The sequence below is a fragment of the Lissotriton helveticus genome, chromosome 4_2 (genome assembly GCF_964261635.1).
Source record: "Lissotriton helveticus chromosome 4_2, aLisHel1.1, whole genome shotgun sequence".
Taxonomy (NCBI): domain Eukaryota; kingdom Metazoa; phylum Chordata; class Amphibia; order Caudata; family Salamandridae; genus Lissotriton; species Lissotriton helveticus.
Genome location: NC_136064.1, coordinates 21794757 through 21822039, shown reverse-complemented (window position 1 = coordinate 21822039; position 27283 = coordinate 21794757). Strand labels below are relative to the sequence as shown.

Here is a 27283-nt window from a genome sequence, read left to right as displayed (position 1 = left end):
ACACTATTATATACAACTGCAGTTTAACTGTTTTCACCATGGTTTAAAATATTTATTATTAATAATCAGGCCACTAAAGGCGATTGAATCAACTGATGGTAACTAGATCATGAATAAACAAGACCAGCTTGTCATTTCAAATCTAATTTTATTAACTTTATTTTTCATAAAGAAAAGCATTTACGTTTAAAAATCTTTATTTCATAAGCAATCAAGAAAGCAGCATTTTAATTAGGAAATGAATTAATAAACTGACATTTTTAAAGCAAGCTCAGCAACATGAAATATTAACAGAATAACAGTTTCCATTCCCTAAATCTATTTCCCTGTCTAATTCTCACTTCACCTAGAAACGAGAAAATCATTTAAAGTCTGTTGTCCTTACGTGCGCCAAAAGTCCAACAGCATGTCACGTCATTCAGGAATCGGAAAGAAGAGAGTTTTTTCCCTGCTCCTGGTGTCAGGTTTTATACCTTTCTTTCTAGCTAAACTTTCTACATTTTACATTCTTTTGAACGAATCTGAGCTTTTCATTGGCGGTCCTGTGTCAGTCCACGATAAAGTTTGTTAGGTCATCTCCGTTTCTTGACCAGGCCCAGGCTTCACATAAGCCCTATTGTCTCTCACTTCCACGACATTCGGCTTCCTCAAGAAAGATACTTTTTCCTCGAGTTTTGAACATTTACTTCCTAGCTTTGGCAGACACTTTAAGTTCCTGTCCTTGAGCCTTTCTTCATGAGCACGTTCAACTTAACCAAAGAACTGCTTCTGCAAATAATGTTGACAAAGCAGTATAAATCTTCACAGCTACGCATGTGCATAGGCTCCACTCTGGACAAGCTTCAATGCCTGCAGCTCTGACAGCCATGTTTTCTGAACCACCTGTAGGCCTCACTTTGGAAACTATTATTAAACAAACACAAGACATCAGTTAATTAAAGAATTGAGACCCATTCTGTTACCCACCCCCTTTACTAATTAATCCTGTTAATTATGTTACCTAGCAAAGCACAAACAAGCAGCTTTATATTTACTTCTCCTTTGGAAACTGCACAAACTCCTCGAGCTTTTGTCACAGAAAGACATAACATAAGCACACAAAATAAGCACATGCCATTAGTTAAACAGCCGCATTTAATACTGACAAAGACAATAGACAAGGATAATTTATTATTATTTTCTTTTGCGTTTGCAACATAAAAGCACATTAGTTTATCCCGCGTGTACTGATGAATGCATTTTTAAACTAAGTTGATTAGTAATTTCACCACATGCTTATTAATTCAATTATTATTATGGGAGATTAACTTCACAAGTTTGAACAACATTTTGTTCTTCATCTTGCTTCATCACAGCCAAAGAATGGATACCATAGGGCCCCATGTCGCCAGGGCGATTTCTACATATTCAGACTCTCATGCAGAAAGCAAGTAGCTGCGACACCAGGATGAAGAGTATCCCCCTCAAAAGGTCTAAACCATGTCAGGGGGTCACCACCCCGTTTCCAGAGCCAGAGGGGGGCCCAACAGGGTGCCCCGTCCTTCTGAAGATTGTAAGGCCTCTATGGGTTTTAGAAGTTGGATGATGTCTTGTTTAGCTCAGTGTGACCTCTTGCTGGTCATAGAGGCTCTGGAACGAGGGGGAGGGGCCCTTGACCATTCTGGGAGCAGGGGAGTCCTGGATTCAGTGGTGTCCGCAGAGGTAGGAGTGGAAGTACAAGGGACCGGAGAGAGATGAAGCAACTGAGAAGCCTCCCTGAGTGATCTCAATGGCTTGCGCTTGCCCTCCCACTGGAAGATCAGGGCAAAAGGATGGCCCCACTGGTACTTGATGTTCAATTCAGAGTTTGCTCGTGACTTGCTTGTAGTCCTTGCGGTGTCGCAAAGTGATTGGGGCGAGATCTTTAAAGATTTGGATGGTGTAGCCCTCATATGTCAGATCGTCATTGGTCCAATACGCTCGAAGGATTGCCTCCTTTTCCGTGAAGTGCACCGGGGTCAGGATGTCAGGGACCAGGTTGGCCTTCCCGCATGGTGGTGCAACCCGGTGTGCTCTGTCCACCATAGGGGGCGAGGCATCATCATCACCCCGGATCGTTTGGAGGAGATCTGCGACATAGGTCATGATGTCCTGACCCTCTGCTCCCCGTGGAACTCCCCGGATGCAGAGAATTTTCCGGCGGCTTCTATTTTCCAAATCTTCCTGTTTAATTTGGAGTTCCACATGTTGCTCTTAAAGCACAGTCATGCGACACTAGAGTTCCTCCTGATCCTAAGTTCTCATGTCGAGGGTTCTTTCGAAATCGTCCACTCGTCCACATCGTCCATCCGCCGGATGTCTTTTAAGACAGGTTTTGACCTCGTTTTTAAGAGAGTAAATTTCAGTCTTTATTTGTTGACATAAAGGCTTGGGTGATAGGGCTGGATTCAGCGGTCTCCGGAGGGGTTGCCATTGTTGCAACAGGTCAGTGTTTTCATTTCATGGTTGAAACACACTTACTTGTCTTCTTTGGATATATGTTTGGATTACACGTTCATTGTTTTTTCTTTTCCTGTGGATCAGATCTGTGACTTTTTTACCTATTGATTAATGTCCACCACCACCCAGAATGTTCTGCTATAGAAATGATGACGGGGTGTTGACCCCGATTCTTCTTCCCATAAACTGAACATGTCAGCCATTCTAGTAACTGATTAAATTGTTTGGGATAAGGCTCCATTCAACATATTCGACAGTAAGGAGACCCTGCAGATACCATATGTGTTTAAAGTTTCAATGAGGGATGCAATTGTACCTGGGTTACTTTCGGATGATTGGGATGTTGAAACTGTAAATTCTGTGCTTTTGGTGCTGGAGAATTACACTGTTGAATCAGAAGACCTGTACCTTATCTCTGCTAACTATGCTGACATGTTCTGTTTTCACGATTACGCCCATCATTTGCTGCATAGGGCCAGTGTTCAACGTGCACTCTTTAACTATACACAATTGGAACATTGTCCGACTTCCACACGAGGGAGTCCCAAAAGTTATAAAGATAAATTGACATTTTTCAGGATATGACACTTCAGATCCTACTTCATAATATTTTGAATTAGTTGCTACGCCACCAAAAAAATAAACATTTACACAAACTGAGCTAATATATACATGTTTGTTTGTCAACCAGTTAGCCCTTAAAGGCTATGATTATTGGAAGGACACAATTGAACTGAAATCAATTTGAGGAACTAAACGATGGCAAGTACAGGTGACAGAAACCTTGTTTCAAACAGGAATAATCGCAACACAAATGAGCTTCCTCAATTTTTTTTCTATTTTACATTTTTATTAAAATTTCATATAGCGCGAACTTGACCCGAGACATCGGGTATCAGAGCGCTTTACATGAGCACCAGTTTAATTACAGAAGGACACATTCATTTTTGTTAGGCATGGGGAGTTTAACAGCTAGATTCATCATAGTCCTGTTTTGCGATTCCTTAATAGCGATTATTAAGGAATCGCTATTAAGGACTTGCAAAACGAGATTCATGTAGGAATGGCACATTAAATTGCGATTCCTACATCATCCTTATTTGCGATTAGCAAATTGCTAATAGCAAATAAGGAATAACTCCCCATTCATTCCTATGGGCCTACAGGCTAATAGCAAATAAGGAATAACTCCCCATTCATTCCTATAGGCCTACAGGCCCATAGGAATGAATGGGGAGTTATTCCTTATTTGCGATTAGCAATTTGCTAATCGCAAATAAGGATGCGATTTCAAGGGTGCCAGGGGTGTCCAAAGGACACCCTGTAGCACCCCTGAAATGCAAATTTACACAGGTGTTGCGCACACACATGTCCAAAGGACATGTGTGTGTGTAACATGCAACTGAGATAAATGCACTAAAGTGCTTTTTTCTAATTTTTCGCTATTTACCACGAAGTCAGACTTCGTGGTAAATAGAGGCCAAAAGTTGAGAATTCGCAATTTTAAATTGGTTAATGAATTGCATTTAAGGAATCTCAAATAGAGATTCCTTAAATGCAATTCCTCGCAAATATGCGATTTCGCAAATAGCGATTTTTGCATTTGGGATGATGAATCCCAAAAGCAAAAATTGCGCTCGCAGAATCTGGCCCTTTGCAAGCCGATTTTTCGTTCATGAATCTAGCTGTAAGTGATTTGCCCAGAATCACAGGATGTTGAGCGTCGTTGCTGAGACTCGAACCTAGTTTCCCAGCTTCGAGGTCAACCACTCTAACCATAAGGCTAGATCCTCTCCCAACTGACACCGTCCAGCAGAAAACATGTCTGGGACTCGCAAATGAATACCATGGATATTCTCTCCATGGCTAGTTTTGATAATTGGCAATGTTTGCCAATTATACTGAGAAACAGCTTAATAGTATGGTGCCGAATGGTACATTTAATTCTACACTTTCAGGTACTAATGGGTGTTTTTGTGGCCAGTAGACATGAATGGTTATCATGCTTGTTCCTTTAATTCCACACCTGGGTTTAAATCAAGCAGACCCGATCCCCAATATTCTAATTCACAACATTCATGTCATGTTACCACCTACTCCAGGGCTTGAAAAATCCAAGCGCCCACTCGAGTTGTTGAGCAAGATTTTATCAGGACGAACTATTTTTAAGGACTACTCGCCCTTTCTGGGAGCTGAAAATCCTCTAACTTCAGTCACAGAACAAAAAGTAGATATAGGAAAACAAATTGTCTTTTGCCCTCTAACTCTGAAAGCAGAGCAAATGTGACAAGATAACAGGATTTAAAGGCATCTTTATTGCTCACAATGTGAAAGAGCAATAAATATGCCTTTAAATCTTGTTATGTTGTCACATTTGCCGGCTTTCAGAGACAGAGGTCAAACGTCAGTTTGTCTTCATTTATTTTTGGGTCGAGCATTCGAGACCTCTTGTATATACTTTAGAATATAATTATTAGGTTGAGCATATGAGACCTCTTGTATATACTTCAGTATATACTTATATGTGTATGTACTTTGTGGGTTCTGGAGATCATCCCTAAGACTTGTCTCCTTCCACTTAGGGAATGTTTGCCGTTCAACTGCCTCTATTTAACAGTCATGATAGAAAATGACCAGTAGAGGTCAGTAAAATACGAGAATTGCTTTCTGCTTTTTCAACTGCCTCTATTTAACTGTCTTGATAGAACACGACCAGTGGAGGTCAGTAAAATACCAGAAATGCTTTCTCCTGAGGGACTTTCGTTTCTTTATATTTCTGGCAACTGCCTCTATTTAACTTTCTTGATAGAAAACGACCAGCAAAGGTCACTAAAATACCAGAATCACATTAGCATTCTCTAGATTCCAGTCCATAGAAATTGTCTTCCACGAGCACCCGTAGACAACAATATTTTTTCGAATCTTGTATTTTCAATAATATGACCACCAAAGGCGCTGATTTTATGTTAAAAACAGAGCTTTGGACTATACAATTTCCCGCTGAAAGGAAATATTTCTCTCCATGTGGCCCATACCTGGCATGGCACGTAGTTTTGTGCTTACTTTCGCTCCATGTTGCATTAGATGTTTCAGCACCCAGACTGATGTGCTGCATAGCTAAATACATATAAGGCCCATAAGGCGAGACCAATTGCATTGCAAATGCTTGTTCATTCTGTTACTGAAGTTAGAGGATTTTGTAAAGTGAACTGTGTGACAACTGAGCTGTGCAAATTATGTGAAATGAAAGGCTGTAAGATGTCAGGCTTTTTCTTACAAACTGAAATAGCTGTTCAAACATTTCAAATATATTTCACGAGTTATGAAGACACTTTTTTGTAATTTGGCGGTGAAAAAAATAATTCATAGCATCAAAACAAATTAGAACACTTTACTTAGTGATATGCACATTTTTTATATTTTTACTGAAACCCAACTTCCAAACATTGTTTATTCGCGAATATGAATAAAACTACATGTTAGTGGGAAAGGTTTGTGGCCATTTCAATGGAAATTATGCTATCTGTAAATGACAGTGCACTACCACATCATGCTTTAATAGTACAGTTATGAAAAGTGAGTTTTTTTTTAAAATGAACTGGAAATTATTGGCCGGATGAAAATGCTATAAGTGAACTAAAAGGCAAGCCAGGGATCATGTGTACACTATATATGGACATGATTCTTGTTGCAGACATTTAGTCTAGCAAATAAAGAGTTTTTTGGACAGCAGGAATAGTTAACTTGCATATTTGAAGGAGCTCTCATATGTGATAATAAAGAAAGAGACGACTACATAAGACAAAATGTTGCTTAGAATCACACAACTTGAGACCAGTTCACAGGTCATGTACATTACAGTTACGTTGAGTAGATTATTCAATGTCAATGTCAATGTTTACTTTATTCGGTTTCAATTAGTAGAAAACCATAAAAGTATAGACATGTCATACAAATACATTTTCCACAAATGTTACATAAATAATTAAAAATCACAGTAGATTACCAATATAGCCTAAATTTCAAAGTTCATATTAAGAGAATATACAGCAAGAAGATTTAAAGTGCATCAGTCTTCGGTTATAGGTTACTTCTATGACTAACACAACATTTTAAAAACTTGGCAACATTTAGAGCTAAGAAATCAGAATCCAAAAGTTGGAGAACCATGAAAGCAGGACGGCATTGGCGTAAGCCTAGGCTTTTTAAGATTGGAGCTAACCATCGCATTCTAGGTTCAATATAAAATTCACAAAAAAGGGTCATATGTATAAGAGATTGGGGCGAGACACCGTCGCAGGGACAGAGGGATAGCAGCTTTGACCAGTCGTTTGCAGTTGGAAATGTGACTAGTCAATGGAACGTGTTGAACCTAAATGGGGTCAACAAAAATCTGTTGTAGCTGCTTAATTTCCAAGTTAGGTAAGGCTGAATAACAAAGGAGGATTGGATCAGCAAAGAATGCTGTACCGTGCTTTTGTTAGCTTCAGAGGCCAGACGAACATTATTCATGTTATTAGACCTGCAGGTTTAGTAACATTTTTATGATTTTTTTCGAGCCCTGTATTCAGTGGAGAAATTGGGAACCAATGGTTGAAATATGCCACACTATTTACAGTAAAACAACATCTTTCTGTCCTGTCCGAAGACTAGGACTAGTCAGATTTTTTTATTAGGTCCAAAATGTCCACATTGTAAAATATTTATTTATGCTAAATACAATGACATTTTGAAATTGTCCCAGATGGAAGCTGCCACACGTTTAAGACAAATTGATCAAGATAATTTGGATTAAGTGCTTACTGTTTTAAATAATAGTATTAATACACTTTCTTCTCGTATTTATAATTTGAATAATTTTGTGTCAGCTGTTATTGATGTTATAAAAAGTGACATGCCAGCATTATATCATAGGCAGAGTCAGCTTAGATCTATCATGCAGTTTAGCTGCACAGTTAAAAATGGTTGCGTACCATGGTGTTATCTTAATTCCAGGACAATATTTTTGCCTTTTCATTTGACATGCAAATAACTGATTGCAATGAAAGATGCAACCTATACAATGTTACATTTGGAGAAGTTTGAACAACTCCCATTTACCATAGCCGAAATATCTTCAGCGATATGGTAGATACAAATGTCTTTGCCTAGCTCGACATTTCAATTCAGAGCTTGCATGAAATATTTCCCTAATGGTGAATATGAACCTCTAGGAGGCAGCTTCATTCATGAATTATGGTACTTCCATTAACCTATCATTGTGAACATGCTGGCAAGGAAATATTCCTTACTGGAAAGCAAAGCAATGTGACTCTTAGGGGCCAATTATGATCGCGGACGGACTTGAGTCCGTCCGCGACCATAGAGGAGGAGGGAACCTCCGCATGGCCTGCGGAGTTCCCTCCTGTCCAATTAGGATGTGACCACCACCCTGGTGGTCACATCCTCTATTTTTACCATTGCGGCGGGTGCGGCTACAAGCTGCACCCGCCGCAATGGTAAAAATGCATACATTGCATTTGTATGCAGAAAGCGGCAGGCACCGTGCGGTGCCTGCCGATTTCTGCATAAAAATGCTGGGGTGTGCACCCCCACACCCCCTTCACCAAGGGGGTCCGCAACGGGCCCCCGCAGTGATGTTCCACATGTTTTTCCATGGCAGAAAACCCGCAGCGGAAAAGCATTTTTTAAAGCCCATCCTAATATGGCTGGCGGTGTCTGAGAGACACCGCCACCATATTAGAGCTTTTCCGCCGCGGTTGTAAGCCAACCGCGGCGGAAAAGCTGCGGACGGAAACCAGGACCACCAGCCATCCTAATGTGGCGGTGGGTCTTTGGTGGGTCCGCTGCGGTTTTTCCGCATCCTCCGGGCCGGCAGAAGTCACCGCTGGCCCGGAGGATGCGGAAAACCGCAATCGTAATAGGCCCCTTAGTTCGGGCACCCACAGGTATACAAGCAAGTTATTGTGCAGGGTGCATATAAAGGTTCCATAGCACATTAGGTCTATTTCCTTTTAAAAGGGATCCTAGAACCGACAATTCTTTCGCTTAAAACTGTCCTTTCCAATGGTAGTTATTTAATGCCTAATGATCATGTCTGCTTTGGGATGCGGAAGGGAATTCCATATATTTTTTCGGTTTCTCGAAGTCACATGTTGTACTAATGTCCTGTTTCTCACTATGCAAGGAGTTGTTGGGAGCCCACTATGGCCTTCCAGTCCAACTTTAAAGGCAGACTTTAATAAGCTAAACAGACTCAAAGCACTATTGTTTGAAAAAGAAGTAGCTCTCACATGTGGCCACTATATCTTTGATGTATAACTAGTGAGATACAGGCACTGTTAAACACCATCATCCCACTACAATTTCTGCAAATTGATTAATCGAATTTTTAACGCATCTAACAGAGCCAGCCTTGTGTATTTCTTTAAGGTTATAGGCTCCGGCTTGGTCACTTTGTTCCAAACCATATTCGGAGGAATAACAGCTTTTATTTATTCTCTTTTCTCTAGTGTGTTCAATAGACTCCCTCTGCTGTTATTTCCCATTTGAGGCATTTTGATTCCTATTTTATTTACTTTTCTTCGTCTTTCTGGACTTCTGTTGCCTCTTTCACCATTTGTCTTGCTCCTTGCTGCGCTTTTCTTCCTCTTTCTTCACATATCCTAACTTTGTAGGCATAGTTAGAAATTAGCATTGAAAAAAAACATTGAAGTTCACTGAAAAAAACCATAGGTTTCAGGCACGTTATAGTTAGAAATTAGCATTTAAAAAAACATTGAAATTCAGTGAAAAAACCATAGGTTTCAGGGACCTTACAGTTCGTTGGACATTTCACTCGTACAAAACCATTGAAATTCCCCTGTTATAGTTAGTACAGCTAACTATACCTCGCGCCCCCGCAATGCACTGCTGATGACGTCACATATTACATCATTCATGACATGGTCAGTGACATCACTGATGAAATCACTGACGACATCTCAAATGACATCACTGATGACATCATCAACGTGATAATATGATGCACCTCCTCACACTCTAATATAACCTTTGATACACCCACTGTAAAATACAGACTACCATTCTTGAAACCATTGACACACCAATACCAGTTACTACATACGCACTCACTGATTCCTAGGTCTACACACACATCTACTCATTCACCCATACAATCAATCATACATACAGTCACTCATCAATACAACACTATCGTATGCACTCATACACCTATACAGACACTCACACATTGCCACTCATCCATGGAGTTACTCACACACCTAGTCAGGCATGCAAAGAAACAATCACACTCCCATTTCCTCACCTATACAGTTATATACACAACACCTCACTTATTCAAACATATACTAAGACATACTTACTCTCTTATAGAATCACTGATGCAAGTACACACTCATCCATACAGACAATCTCACAATCACTGACTCTCACATATAGTCATTTATATACTCCAACTCTGACAACATTACCTTTTACATATGTAGTTACATGGACATGTACACTGAGACATTCAATCTCTCACCAACACACCCATACACACACTCAACAGCCCATAGAGCTGTTCACACATGCACTCTTGAACACATCCACCCAGTGAATCAGCTACTCACACATCTATGCAGTCACACACCTCCCAGCCACCCACACACACACTCAGTCTCCCACCCAAATACTCAGGAAACCAATCAATTACCCATATAGACACTAATGTAGCTACTGACCAACACATGCAGCAGCTTACACAACAACAGACATACTGATGCCCACATTCAGACAGTTTAGTCACTAACCCATGTATTCAGCAAGACACATTTAATCACTCGCTTATACAGTCCGTCACGCGCCTACTAAATCCTTCATCCAGACGCTTATACACCCACTCATTCTTCAATACACCATGGCATATATATACAACATATTTAAACTTTACAGAAACACAGTCACTGGAATGTCATCAGTGAGTGATGTAATTTGAGATGTCATCAGTGATGTAATCAGTGATGTCACTGACCATGTTATAAATGATGTGATATGTGACGTCATCAGCAGTGCATTGCAGAGACGAAAGTTATAGTTAGCTGAACTAACTATAACGGGGGAATTTCTATGGTTTTGTACGAGTGAAATGTCCAACTAACTATAACGTCCCTGAAACTATGGTATTTTCAGTGAATATATATATATATATATATATATATATATATATATATATATATATATATATATGTACATACACACACACACACACATATATATATTTATATATACACACGCGTATATATATATATTTATATATATACACACACAAACGCTTATTATATTACCTACTGGTGGTCGCCAGTAGGTAGTTCTAGTTAGGACATAGTTTCCATAGGAAATCCACAACATTCTATTTAGAATAACTTTGGCGCCGGTGGACAAATCTTTGTGAATTTCTTCAATAAAATGGCCTGTTCGGTTCCGGTCCTTCCCTGAAAGTTTGGGGGTGATTCGTCAAGTGGGGGCTGAGAAAAAAAAGGGGGTCCCAAAACGTGTTTTCCCAATGCAATTTTCCATAGGGACCTTTAGCCAGGGCTGCAGCCCGAATGGCTGAATGGAATTACACGAAATTTGGCAGAGAGGTAGAGTTCTGTTCGCAGATTGTGCTTTTTATTAAATGGTGTAAATTCGTTCAGTAGTTTCTGAGAAAATTGCCAGTAAAATCATAGCAATATCTAGAGACGGAGTGTAGCACGCGTACGGAAATCCGTTCAATTACGAGCGCGAGCTGCATGCTGATTGGCTGTGAACTGTCTGTCAAGACTCAAAACCAGGAAGTGTTGGCGCCCATCTTGTGCCTCGGTAGAACCGAGTCACAAGAAAACAGTAAAACAAAGTTGAGAAATAAGGGAAGAGGGCAGGCTAGAAACATTCTGAACCTGTAGGCTTGCTCAGGGGGTCATACATGGATGTTTAGGTTCTATTTTTTTTTTTTATAAAGAAAAATCGCGGCATATCCGTACGGAAATCCGTACAATTACAAGCAGGAGCTGGATGCTGTTTGGCTGGCAATACTCCAAACCAGGAAGTGTTGGCAGCCATCTTATTTGTCACGAGAGCCGAGTCACAAGAAAACAGTAAAACAAAGTTGAGAAATAAGAAAAGGGGGCAGGCTAGAAACATTCGGAACCTATAGTGTTGGTCAGGGGATGGTACATGGATCTTTAGGCTCAATTTTTATTTTTCTTAAAATAAAAAATCGCGGGTTACTCGTCCAGTAAAAACTAGAAGTCCGTTTTATTCATTAGGTCCCGGCGGGGCAAATTACGGGGTCAAATATTTTGCATAATGGGGGCTTATAAGGTGCCTTGAGCACTGGGGAACGGCACTGCTGTGGTTTTATTTTGAAGTATGCGGGGGTTACGGTCCTAGTCCCAGCAGTCTCGGGGAGCGGCACCCCTCGGGTCTTTTTAAAAAAAAATTTTTTTGAGTTCTCCCTCCCTGTATACCCGTACACATCGCGGGGAATGCCACGTTTTAAGGGCAGTAATATGTAAAATGATCTTCCAGCTATGGGTATCTGCACTGTCTGGGGTTTTTTATTAACGTTGGGAGGGTGGGCTTGACAATACGTCCTTGTTAATTCCCATAGAAGCTCATGTTCTGGTGTTAACATGGGTTTCTATGGGAAATTACAAGGCCGTATTATCAAGCTCATTATCGCCGTTTTATCCGCACTTACCTGCCAATAAAACGGCGATAATTTTTACACCGGTCTTTGATAATATGCACCTAAGTTTACTGGTCAAAAAAAGAGCAATGGGCCATATTATCAACAAAAGGCGATACATTATCGCCGCTTTTATCGGCAGGAGACTGCCGATAAAGCGGTGATAATCGTCTTTATGATATGCCCTTGTGAATTGCCATAGCAGCCCATGTTAATACCAGAACCTAGGCTGCTATGGGAATTTACAAGGGCATATTATCAAGCCCATTATCGCCGCTTTATCGGCAGTTACTGGCGATAAAAGCGGCGGTAATGTATTGCCTTTTGTTGATAATATGCCCCTTCATTTCTATGATAGTATGTAAAACTTTCCTTTTTTTTGTGTAGCAGTTGTACTCTGTACGTATGCGCAGCCTCATTTCGAAGCCCACGTTTTTTCTTTTTCTTCAAGTTCAACAAACAAACCTTTCTTTATTTTAGGTATTAAATTTGCCGCTTTGTTTTCCAGGTCGTGTGTGTCATCTGCTGCTGTACTTTTGTAATATATTAATAATCGTATTTTATCTAGATTTATTTGGAACGTAGTGCTGAGGCGCCAAACGTTGATCACGTAATCCGTCCACCGCCATTTTAGTAGTTTTTCACCGTTGTTGTTATTATATCTGTTACTTTAATTTTATCGGCCTCCTATTTTCTTTGTGATCGACGAGATTTCGAGGCACAGACACCACGGTGTTTGTCCTTAAACTCTGATGTTATCAGAGTTGGTCACACGTATACCTAAAAACTCATTTGAAGGACGTAAGTCACAGCCATTACAACGCGTGTTTGTCAACACAAACACATTATTAAGATTATGCGTGGTAAATGGATAGTACTTGTAAAAGCACGCGTGGTAAAGCTATGGGGCATATTAGATTATTGCCGCTTCTATCCGCAGGAAAACTGCTGATAAAGCGGCGATAAAGGGCTTGATAATAGGCCCTTGTGAATTCCCATAACAGCCCAAGTTAACACCAGAACCTGGGCTGCTATGGGAATTTCCAAAGCCGTATTATCAAGCCCATTATCGCCGCTTTATCGGCAGTTTTCTGCCGATAAAAGCGGCGATAATGTATCGCATTTTGTTGATAATATGCCCCTTCGTTCTGTGCCCTGCATCGCATTTTGCGATGCAGGGCGCAGGAAACGAAATTTATTAATCTTCTTCATTGTTTACTTACCTGCAATCCTCCAGATTCCGCTGTTTATGACCCCCACCATGCCCCTGCCCTGCCCCACCTGCGTACCCCACCACAACTCCCTCCACGGGCCGCGGCTGAGTCAGTTACTTGTACTTACCTTAAGCATAATAAATAATAAAAAATTATATATTATAAAATTATCACCTGTGGAAGATACAAAAAAACACAGTTACAATATATATTTTACAACACAAAATAATTTGTAAAACATTTCATTTGCCTTTTTTGCTGTTCTCAGAATATATTGAATTTCACTACAAACAGTGAGTTCAATAGTACTCATCACATAACAGCGGGCAAAAAAAAAAGACAATCCATAAGGATATCTTAAAAAAACCCAGTCAACATTCTCAATAACAATATAAAAAATAGAAATAAAAACATATCTTAAATGTTTTTTTCTAAGAGCAATTTCTTACGTAAATATAACACATCTCAAACAATCATAAAATAACAAAACTTTATGATTAATTTTCTTACACTGTAAATAATGTTACTTACAAATACACAGCAAAAAGTCCATAATGGTTTCACAAACTTTTCCTTACGGCCAAATAGTATGCATCAAGTCCTTTGTTTGGAAGTTGTTCAATAGTAATCCTGAACGTCCGCCTCCCAGTGTTCTGATCCAAAACCACCGACATCATCTACGGGTCCCCCAGGACTCATCCATCAGTCCGACGCTGTTCAACATCTAGATGGCCACCCTAACACAAGTAGCCCACCATCACAACTTCAACAATATCTCCTACACAGAGAACACCCAGCTCAACCTCTTACTCACCAAGAAGCCACATACCACCAAAAGCAACCTCCACAACACAATGAAGGATGTCACCAACTACATAAGGAGCAGCACTGTAAACACAAACTGGCACAAGATGAAGGTACTCATCCTCAGACCTACCCCCTCAGCCTCAGACAACTGCTGCTACCTGACTGCACTGTGAACAGTACCAACATCTACCAACCATGTCCACAACATAGGATTCAATCTCAACTCCACCCTCTCCATGTGTAACTAAGTCTACACCGTCTCCTCGTACTGCTATAACACCCTCCACATGCTCCGCAACATTTACAAGTGGATCCTAACCAAAAGAAGAAGAACAGTGACACAGGCCCTCATCAGCAGCAGACTATACTGTGGCAAAATACTCTACACAAAACACTCTACACATGAATTCCAGCCAAACACCTACAACAACTACAAAAAATCCAAAAGACCTCCACCTGAGTGATCATCAATGTCCCCGGTTGCACCCACATCACCCACCACCTGATACACCTACACTGCCTCAATATCAACAAAAGGATCACCTTCAACCTCCTTACTCTGTTACAAAATACTCTACAACACCAGACTAATTTACCTTAACAGCACGAATCCTAAAGGGCAAATTTTGATCTTAAAATGTTGCCTTTAAAAATATTAGGTAAGAATTTGGTAACTCTTTGGGCAAACATTGCTTAAAAACTAATTGAGTATCATTACAATGTATCCAACCTTTCAGACATTTTAAATAAACAATATAATGTCCAGATGTGGTAGAAGGTCCATCATGAAAAATAATAGCAACAGCTACAAAAGTTCTTCCCGATATTGAACATTGACCAGCTACAACATTTTTAATTAAAGTTTTCAATTTTCTTCCATCAGCTCTACAACGTTGCAGCATTAAAATATTATACTGTCCATATCTTTGTATAAGTAATGTTGATGACATTTCTGATTTACATTGGCTACACTCCATGTTTTGACTTGCTCCTCTAATTAGATTGTTAAAAGACACTGATTCACAGTCAGGTAAAGTCAAATATATGAATCTCTTAGTGTCTATGTCAGTGCTACATGTAAACAAACACTTTTGACAGTCATGATGTCATTTATAAGAAAGGCCAAAAAGGTTTTCAACATCTATACCTTCGTCTTCCAGTACACCAAGCATAAACATTAAAAATTCCTGACAATCTTGCTGAATATTCTGCGTAAATTTTCAAAAAATTTTCAACTACTGGATATTGACCTAAATTGGATGCATATTCTCTTCTTAACCTACTATACTCTTTCACACAATTTGCATCTGCACAAACCTTTGTCTCATCAAAATCAAACAAGTACAATCCAGATAAAGTTCTGACTCGAGACAAAGCAACATATGCCATACCTTCTTTAACCCGTTTCTTGCGTCGAACGTTCAGCGCCAGTGCTGAACGTTCTAAGAAACGGGTGGGGCCGCGTCGGCCATTGGACGTGCGCAGCACTACCGAGGTAGTGCTCACAACGTCCAACGGCAGCACTAAAGGGGTTAAACACGGTACTTCCAATATTCACTAAAGCACAATCTACACTAAAACCTTGAGATTTATGAATGGTCACCGCTTATGCCAAACAAACAGGAAACTGTTTTCTGTAGACATACAAATCTTTTACAAGCAAAAAACGAGCTGCAGAATGACTAACTTGTTGTACTTCAGCAATTTCATCGAATTTGATTTTCAAAAATTCAATCCAACCTCTATTTACATAATTACCAAAATCAACAATTTTACCCATGGCTCCATTTACTAAACCTTTTTCCACATTCAAATTACGTCGCAAAATTACCCTACAATTTACACATGCATACAAATTCTTTTCTAAACCAGCAGTTTTACTTATCGATTTCTCTAAACAATCCAATTTCCTCTTCAACTTTTCACTCAAAATAATACTGATTCCTTCATGTTCTATTTTATCAATTGCTTCCAATTTTATAATTTCTTAATTTTCCAACTTTAACATTTCTTCATTAAATATAGAACATTCACGCAGTGTTGGCATTAAGCAGATTACAGATTTGTTTTCTGCAATTCTCATGTATATTTTCTCTGGGACAATATTTGCATTTGGAAACAAATTGGAAAGTAATCGTCTCTGTAAATCTTGTTTGCCATGTTCGGTAAATTTTCCAATTCTTATATCTTGAAGAATAGTTCCATAATCAACATCATTTGCCTGTCGCATATTTGTAGTAAGTTCCTTATACTGAAAATATGACCAAATGTTTACATTGTCAATACTCCCCAAAGACTTTCTAGTATCTTCATGCACCAGTGTTTTAAACACTGGCTGTCCTTTTACAGGAGTAAGTTGTAGAAGATCTCCAAAAACTATGACCTGTTTTCCTCCGAGTAATGTCTGTTTTAAGAATTTGCTGCATTCTTAAATGCACAAAGGCAAGCATTAAGTTTGAGACCATGTTTACCTCATCAATAATGAGAAGCTTCATTTTCCTCAACACTCTTGAAACTTCACAAGAAGCTTCTCCAGATAGCTTGTGGTATTCTAATTTGTTGTCATGCTATACTGGTAGCATTAATAAACGATGTAAACTAATTCCTTTAATATTGTGAGCTGCTAATCCAGTTGGAGCAGTGACAACACAAGACAAATGCGACTTAGTTCTTTTCTATAGAAAACTAGTGATTACTTTAATTAAAAAACTTTTGCCTGTTCCAGCTTCTCCACTCACGTACATTCGGATAGGTTCAAATGATGAGCAAGAGCACTCTTTCTTCTCATGAAGTAATCCATGGTCAATCTGTTCTCTCACTTGCTTATATATTTCTTTCTGCTCAAGATTCAGTTGTTCTTCCAAGTTTCCTAAGTTTGTTACATCTTCTTGACGTTGATACATTGCTGTTTCCACATCTTCCATAGCACTTGCTGCTTCATTTAGAACAATTGGTTCTCCTAATGGGTCCTGACTCAATGGAGCAGAAGTTTGACTGTCTTGAGAACTGTCTCTAGCAATCTCAGCTGCAATTGTAGCTTCTTGCTCAATTTCATCATACAACATTTTCACATAATTAGCAAAAACAGGACATTCTATAGTATCTTTAGTTGCATTGAAGGAATCTTCATAGCTCTCAAAATCTCCAAGTAATTCCAATTCTGAACGCCATGGCTTGAAAAGTTGCAAAAGAGCTAAATAGTAAAATTCCCTTTTGTTTCGCAACTCCGTTTACGGTGATTAATCAAATGTCATTTTCTTTGTTTCACCAGACATCCTTCAGAACCAATAACGGCATATATACCATTATTAATGTTTTCGGTAATATTCCGTTTAAAAATATAGTTTTGCAGCTCTTCATAGAGACAAATGTTTTCAAGATGATGACTTCTATTTGGATAATATGTATCCAACATATTTGTTTTCACAATAACAGTACTTTCTGGCTCTTTTTCAGCTAAATATTCAATTTCTTGTACAGATTTAAGAACTCGGTTTCGTGTTGCAGCAAGACCTAGACTCACCCAAATGATTCTTCTAGATTTAGAGTACAGACTTGAAGATGATAAGCGATCCGAGCATTCATACGCTCCAATTTCTCGATGACATAACATCTTCAAACTGTAACTGTATAATTTCTTACTTAGACTCTTCTCATGGGAAATCTCTTCCCACATTTCCTTCAATTCCGACTTTTCTGACTTTGTTATGTACGATGTCACATATCGAGCAACAGCAATGGAATTGTCTGCAACATATTGAATATCCATATTAGCATTCCACATAGACAAAATGACTGAGTTATAGTCATTTATGTATTTTGACTCTTCATTTCTTCTTAAGTTGTAGGCTTTATTTGGAGACTTTCTTGTGATATTATGTCACAAAGATGACATAAAACTGTTCACTCTTCCTTTCCATATTACAGGTCGAGGAAATGCAAAACGGCATTTGCTGTAGAATTTGTCCTTAGATTTGTACTTTCGACGACAGTATTTCCCACAACGATGGCTTTGGAATCGTAAGCCTTGTTGTCTTAAGTCAGTGGTTCCCAAACTTTTTTGACCCATGGCTCTCTTGACCAAATTGGCAGTTGACCTTGGCTCCCCAACATTTTTTTACCGGTGGATCAGGCAGCACACTATGCTAAGCACAGATTTTTAGCTTAAGTGTTTTAAGCCACGTCCTTTATTACATCGGCCACGCCCCTTTGAGACCCCCCCCAGTTTTTTTCATCCCACTTAAAGCCCTGCATTTACATAAATGTAGGAGTACTTCACCCGTCATACTACTAGCTGCATGAGTTTGTGTTTTAAAAAGCGCCGCTGGAATAATGTGATTTTGCTGAAGCTGCTTTTTTTTTCAAAATTAAGGATGAGCTGCATAATTCACCATCTGCTGCATAGTCTGCAGATGTTAACAAAAAAAAATTCTACCTCAAATGCCACTTCTACCTTGCTCCTTCAGTTTGCATTTTCCTGTAATTCCATTGCTCCCCATCCTTCAGCCTGAAACCTTGGAATGCAACTTAACTACATGATGATAATCAGGTCGACTAACTCAGCTACTACAGCCATCAGATTCCAACCACTTATAAGAAATATTGATTCTTACTTCTCGGATATTCTCAAATAATTATAGATCACTATGGAATTTAATAAGCTGTCCTATCATAACAATTACTAGGAGGACTCCAGCAGCACCTTACTAGTCCCCTTTTAAAGGCATTCATTCTGATACAAGAATGCAGTATATGTTTCACATACACAAACCAAGGTTTTGGAAGAGACCCGATGCCTACTACAGGCTTCTCATCCTACAATTCAAAACTTTACATGGGAGGGCATAACCAGACATCTTTCAACTATGAACTCATCCCTAGTAACCAAACCCAACTCCTATTACTTTAATGCCCAACTTGAAACTGAAGGAAATGCTTCAATTTCGTCAGAGCACAAGAAAATGACCAATTTATAAAAGTAACTAACAACCACCGAGTTTACCACTAACTTTGGGTTACGGAGTAGCATGCTAACCACCATAAAGTGCTTCAATGCTTTTTCAAGGGTTTTGTTAGCGCAGTATAAATGTAGTTACAATACAATACTCACACACTACTGCTTTACACTAGACACTACTCTTGCAAGCAATACGCTATTGGCTGTAAATAAGCCACACTATTTATCATTTAGGTTTTCGCCTTTTGAATTGCTGAATGAATATTAAATGGGACAATATTAAGTGGCTGCATTTATTTACTTTTTAATAATAATACATGCTGAGGTGCACTGAAGTCGCCATAAATAGAAATGTTACCGTCACTGCGGACATAAAATGAAGACCTTATTGTATGTTAAGAAACTAACACTAGATGTTTTTAGCAGGCATGGGCGTAACGCAGGAGTGCATGTTCTCGAAGTCAAGCAACCGGGAGAGACTGGCTATAGCCTGCGGCGATTGATTTTCAGGCACCACGGAGGGCCTGATTGTGATGCGTGTTGAAGGTGGCATTTCTTTCAAACCCCCCACATCCTGCACGGCGCTGAGGCGCCCCTGGCTTCTCATCACGGCGCACCGGGGTGCCGCGACGCACACTTTGGGAACCACTGTCTTAAGTCCTTATCTTGTGTACTTTTGGGTACTTCACATGTAGCATATTCTTCAATAAAAGACAACACAGTATCATCTGAGTCTGTTCCAAATTTGAGAGCATCTTTGATCCATAATAGCATATGTATGTGAGGAGCACCTCTCGCTTGATACTCCTTTCTCCAAAAGAAAACCAGAACCTCTCCAAGAGGAGGATTTTTTTTATTGGTGATAAAAAACATCATAGCTTCGAATCTATGATTGAAATACCTGCATACATTAACAGGATCCAAAGAGCACAATTCTCCAGTGTCTTGTATTCGATATTTAGTATATTTGGATTTGCCTCTCGAAGAAATTGAAGTAAATCATCCCAAGCATATTCAGCACAGCTTAGAGTAAGGAACCATGTAGGAGTTCCTAAGTTCCTTAGCATACATTTGAGTTCTCCGTGATGACGGTACCGGTACTCATTAGTACCACGCTGACATGCCATCAGATTAATCAGCTGAGATTCCAAAATATTATCTTTCTGCTGAACATTATCCATAAATTCCTTTGCCAAAACATTTTGCAGATATACAACTGTTTTAAATATATGGTTTACTGCATAAGAAAGTCCAGACAAATCACTCTCAAACAAAAGATGAAACACATACAGAATACATTGTCGAAATCTTGGATCTTCAGCGTATAATCTTGATGTCCGGTATTCAGATGCAGGAATATGCACAGGTCGTTCATCATATCGTCCTCCTTTTCCTGTAGGAAACAACTGAGGGAAACAACGAGCTTCCAAGCTTTTTTCCCATACACTAATAGGACTTCCTTTTGCTTCTTTCATTTGAAATAACTCTATAGCATTCCTCATCATTTCTTTGGAATGCAATGGATGAACACTGTAATGTTCGTACATTTCTTCAGTTCTGGACACATCCACTTTTTCAATTTGTTCAATTTGTCCAGATGGCAATTCACTATCTTCTTGTACAGTTATTTCTTCTTCTCCCACATACACATGTTTGTAATATTGATAATTTTTTACCAGATACAACGTTGCCTTTTTCACTTTCCTACATCCACTAATTCTTCACACATTTTCATACTCTTCGTAGGAACGCCATTAACAAGAATAACTAAAGGTTCATCCTCTACATTTTCTAAACCAATAGTTTCAATATTTTTCTTTAAATCTAGAGACAAATATACAACTCTTCCCTTTAATCCTCTCTGTAAATCAGAAGGAGGCAATGTTCCTGTCTTAGGCACCATACGAACAATAGCCTGCACACATTAAATAAGAATAGACTCATAGATATTTAAATCCATCAGTTCCGAAGGAATATTTACCAACTCAAGATTTGGATGCACAGCCCTAACAGGCATTTTGTTCTCATCTAATTTGTTATAACAATATTTACAAATATGCTGATCAGAACACAAATCAAAACAATTCTCTACCAACAAATACGTTGCAAAATCCTTCACTCAATATTATTTTCCTTTTCACTTTTTAAATACAGATCAACTGTGCTGGTCTGATTTTTATAATGAATTCGTCGACAACAGATGCAAGAATAATTTGGACTTTCTCCTGAAATCACCTTAAACTGTATAATTTCTTGCTCAAAATTTTCTACACTAAACTGTCCTACATTCTCTTCCACGTTTTCTTCTATAAATCTCTCACTTTCTCCACTGTCTTCCTGAGGACCAAAGTAACTAATCTGAATTTCATCACAAACATTTGTTACATCTGATACAGATCCATGCAAAAGAGAACTGTTCAACTTTTTTAACATTAGTGCTGGACTTTTGGCGTAATACAATGTTCTGACTAATTTCCTCGTCTGAGTATGATGAACTGCTAACATCCTGAAATGGTGGAAAACACTTCGACATGCTTTTTTAGAAACACAAGGCAGAGAATGACCTTGCAAACCAGTATTTTCCCTCACACTGCAAGGGTCTAGTCCTTGCAACATCTTCATCTTTTGTTTAACACTTTTCTTAGTATAATTATGTAAGAAATTGCGTAAAAAAATCAATAGATTCTTGCCGCACACTGCAAATACTACTACAATTCCAAGTGTACACTGGAGCTTTAGGACGTCTCCCTAAAACTTCACCAGCTAACACCTCTTCTGCATTTCTAGAAACAATTTTCTCTTTCTCAATAGGACAATCATTTCTAACCTCATAAGCACGACCACTGGTGTCAACTGCATGCAACAAATCATTACTCTGAAGATACCTTTCTTCATTAAAAAAAGGCTCAGAACTTGCTGTATGTTTCCATTCACCCAAAAAAACCTCACAAAAATTACTTCTGTTAATTAATCTTCCCCACCTACTTTTGGCCTTCATTAAATGGATTGGCGTATCTAGTGATCTAATTCTATTGATTACTAAAATAAACAATTTTCTTTTCAATTCCAAAGCTTTCTCAACTACATTTTCTATAGCTTTCTTCTTATAAAATACTGTTTTTTTCTTACATATCTTAATTTCTTTAATTAAATTTGTCACAAATCTATTATAAAACATTTGTTTCCTAATTTCCATAAATTGATTTTTTCTCCTTTTACTATACACAGTTGTGTCTGCACTTGATTTTCCATTATTCTTCTCTTTATTAGTATTTTCTTTTCGTTGCTGATACACTAAAAACATTTTTCTCTTTCTGAACACTACTCTTAGTCTTTAATATTTTCCTCAAAAAAGTGCTCCTGCTCCCTCCAGGACTTTCTTTCTGTTTGTTAAGACATCTCTCTTCATGTAAATTTTCATGATGACTTCTCTTCAAATACACACTTTTCTTTCGTTGCTTCCGCTTTTGGTACTCCGTTGGCATCATACAGTATTTTCAGTATCAATAAACACAACCTATGATAAATATATATATATAACATTACAAAAAAAAAATTTAAATATTCCATTATATTACTTACAAGAACAGAGGGGCATATTACCAACAAGTAGCGATATTTATTGCTAAATAGGCTTAGCGACTATTTTTTTATTGCTCCCTATCGCTGGACATGTTAGCGGAGAAAACATGCTATTAGCAACGTTTTTCTCCATTGTGCTAAAATGTCCAGCGATAGCGGCGAAATGCATGAATATCGCTGAGAATACAGAAATATTCACGCATTAGCGACGAAATGCTCTTAGCCATGTTATTCACCTCCCATTGTTAACATGGCTAAGAACTGGTCTGGGCAGGTGTTAGTATTTGGAGATATTCGCGCTTAGCGCAAATATTTCCAATGCTACGCCTGCCTTGCTAATAGCGATAGCGACGTTAGCGACTGCTTTCAGTCGCTAACTGGTTGGGTACGCCCACTTTGCATGTCATTAGCGATAAACATCGCTGATATGCAAAGCGGGCCCCAAACCACTCGCTATTGCCTAAAAGCTGTCGCTAACATCAGTTAGCGACAGCTTGCTAATAGGGCGATAGAATTATCGCCGCTTAGCGGCCGAAAACGGTCGCTAAATCGGCGATAATTGGTAATATGCCCCAGAGGGAGGAGTATAAGGACAAACCTCAGACTATAAAAATAAAAGGGCTTACAACAAAAGAACAAGGAGTATGAAACAAGGAAAATATAATAAAAAATGAGAGTCACTGCAATATATTAGAATAAAGAAAGAGTTGCGGCCCGTGGGAGGAGTTGCGATGGGAACCAAAGGATTGAGAGAATAGATAACAAGCAACTGCATAAAGAAAAGTTAGTAGAAGAACAAGAGGAAATTAATAATATAAAAATTACATAATAAACTGAGAGGCCTAGGTTAATGAATGTTACGTAATTATAGGTTATAAGCAGTGAGAAAAATAAAGAACCGTAAGCTACAAGGTTGCAGATAAATACTAGCGGAGAGGCTAGTTCGAAATTGGAAGGGGTAGGTAATTAGTAGGGTTAGACTAAGTTATAGATGAGGAATAGAGATAGAGTAAACACATGAAGTATTCAAAAAGTAGTGTGATAATGATGTCTAAATATACACAGATACACAGTGTTATTCTGAACAATGAATACTATCTTTTCCATTATAGTAAAACACATTAAATATTTTGGAAAGGGTAAGGTGAATAGACATATTCTACATTTTTTAGTAGTGTATTTTACTATAACAGCCAGAGTCTTTTCATAAGGAGTGACTGCTTTCAAAATTTAAGAAAAGCTAAGAACAGGATATCCTTATAAGTAATTATAGTTGTATAAAAAACTCTACTAATGGAATGTTATTAGATAATAGTATTTATACAGTATTTTTTGTGGGCCAAAATAGGTGAAAACGGTAGTTTTGTATTATATATTACGAACAGTGATAAAATGAACTGTTTATATTGTTATAGAAGGAGCAAGAATATAAAGGAAAATTTATGGAAAGAGAACAGCCTCATACTCAGGAGATTCTGGATATTACTTTGAGCATAATTGAAGAACTAATCGTATCTGTCACAGGCAATGAGAGTGAAGAAGGGGAAATTAGTGCTGCAGACATGAATTGTGATTTTGAAGACAAAAGCTTTGATAGAGATTTTATGGAAGTTTTAAATTATGTTGAAATTTTAGTACAAATGAAATCAGAAACTGCTGACGAGGAAATTGATCTGAATGACATATCTGATGAAGTTGCATTGGAATGTCTGTTAAATTATGAGATGTTACAAGAATACATTTATTGTTGAAAAATAATAAAGGTTTGAGCACTATCTACTAATGTATTTATTGTACTAAAAGTGAAGCAGTTATAGATTCAGTTATATATTCTTTAAATGTTTGTATTGATTTAAAATATGCAAAGTGGGTTTGAGGGTATCGATTGCTTAAAATCCATATGGAGTATACATGCAGTCTTGTATGCAGCTACAAACTTGTGTTTTATGCCTTCAATTGCCCAGTCTGTATCCTTGGACTTCCTGCAAACACTGTGACACTGCTGTTTTAGTATTGTAGTGAGCCAGTCAGCAGTATGTTATTTTTCATTGCACCGTGGTAAATCTGAAGCTGTAATAAATTTAATGAGGAACTTTCTTTGCAGAAGTGTAATGATCCAGTCAGTATTTAGATACTCATGGATTAAAACAGGCCTTAGTGCATAGGCTGTTTCAAACTTCTATAGACTGTGCATGCACTGTTCTATGCACCAGCAAACATGTTTTATACGTTCAATTCCTCAATGTGTATCCTAATACTTCCAGCAGACATTCTCACACTCCTGTTTCAATATTGTAGTGTGCCATTCAGCAGTATGTGTTTATCTGTATACTGTGGTACAACTGAGGCTGTTATAAATTCAACCAGGTTCTTTCCTTGCAGTCTTGTAATCATCCACTCACTATCTAAGTACTCATGCATTAAAATAGGCCTTAGGGCATAGACTGTTTCAAAACCCTTATAGACGATGTATGCAGTCTTCTACGTACTTGCAAATTTGTGTTTTATACGTTCAATTTACTAGTTTGTATCGTTACACTTCCAGCAAACACTCTGTCACTGTTGTTTTAGTTTTGTGATGACTCATTCATCCGTATGTAGTAATCCGTACACTACATTAACACACTAATGGGCACATATACAATAATTGGCATATCCCCAGGAATATGTCAGTTATTGCGCTCCGTGACACCACCACCATGGATGCGCCGTATTTACAATGCGGTGTACCATGGGACAAAAATGGCACATATATGTGATGTGTCTGTGCTGTAAAGGTGGTGCATTGTTTGAGTTATGTTGGAAGTGCAACGTATCTCCAGCAATGGTCTGGGGGCTCTATGCTCAGACTACTGTGTCAATCCTTACACCTGCATCAAGGTAGTGCAGGGTTTTGACACAGCATGAGCGCAAAAGTGACAAAGTGAAATCTTGTAGATTTTAGTCAGCCACGTTTAGGAGGTGTTCCTGCGCAGGAACGCCTCCCCATGTAGGAATGTGTGCTTCTGGTACAGGGATTTACAATGTGACGTACCTCCCAGATACGTCACATTCTAAATACCACATATCGTGGTGCATCTTTTGCACCACTGCTTCATCAGAAAAGTGATGCAACAGTGGTGTAAAAGAGGCACAAGGGTGTTGTAAATCTTCCTCTAACAAACACTTACAAATTCACCGAGGCAGTTTCACTAGCAGTGCATTCTTTTCGAATTTACTTTTGTTATTATTTTACTTTAAAAATATGAAATGTAACTTTAACAATAAAATAAATATAAGTATTTATAGTAAAAATGTAGGAAATTACTATAAAAAGAAAGAAATATAATAATTAGTATATTTCAAACTTATCATTTACAAAACCTTTGAAATTCACTGAAAAAACCATAGGTTTCACACATGTTATAGTTAGGAATTAGCATTGAAAAATCCTTAGAAATTCACTGAATCAGAAATTCACTGAAATCAGTGATGTCATGAGTGATGCCACTGACCATGTCATGAGTGATGTAATATGTGACGTCATCAGCACTGCATTGCGGGCGTGCGAGTTATAGTTAGCTGAACTAACTATAACGAGGGAATTTCAATGGTTTTGTATGAGAGATATGTCCAGCTAACTATAACATGGGTGAAACCTATGGTTTTATCAGTGAATATATATATATATACACACACACACACAAATTTATGTCATAACTCAGCATTTCATGATTTTACTTTATCCCAGAAGCCTGCACACTTCCCAGTATATTTTCCACAGTGTTGGTATTCCTGACAAAGTTTTCTTCTCCCAAAATGATCACTTAAGCATGGGGGTTTATGTACCTGCCAACTCAAAAACAAATTTCACGGTCTAAGAAATGGAAAAAAAACTAATCCGCACACGCCTGCATGGCCATTTGTTGACAAAATATCTGCAAGAAAATATTATTCCGAAAGGCCTACAAAGTTCGCAACGAACCAGGAATCTTCATTGAACTTCCAAAATTCCATGAAGGATTTAGTGTTGTGGCTAATAATTGGTCCCGACACTGGATGATGTTGGGGGTTGAGACGGCACTGGAATACGTCAAGAAATTAATACAAGAGATTGCAGAGCTCAAAAAAGAAATCTTGGAGGATAAATCCCTTAAGAACGCAAGAGAGGCACTTGAATGAGCAGAGAAAGCCATAGCTGAATTCAATAGTATCACATTGAATAAAAAATTGGATAAACTGGCTAAAGATATCAAGGAATACGACAAGAAAATCACATACCCCTACGTCTGCGATGAATATTACACCCAGGACGCGCAAGGTTACTATACAAATCGCAATAGGCAGAACAATAGAATATTTGCCACCTTCTCCAACTCGTCCTTTGGAAGTGGCTCAGAGAACGAATCAGAAAGAGCCTGCACTAGCACTGATCAAAGAACAAATCAACAAGGACCGACATACCAAGCACAAATGTCTGGTTTCCTTCCTGAGCCCCTTCAACGAGGGGTTCCGCAATACCAGGATACTTTC

General features: G+C 38.5%; 1 protein-coding gene across 1 annotated transcript in view; it reads right to left on the bottom strand.

The window, feature by feature from the left end:
- Window positions 1–27283, bottom strand: part of LOC144752160 (V-set and immunoglobulin domain-containing protein 4-like) — a 345686-nt gene that overhangs the window by 155504 nt on the left and 162899 nt on the right. The window contains exon 7 of the mRNA XM_078640087.1: window positions 25238–25249. Within this exon, the coding sequence (XP_078496213.1) occupies window positions 25238–25249 (12 nt within the window). The remainder of the gene's footprint in view (window positions 1–25237; window positions 25250–27283) is intronic.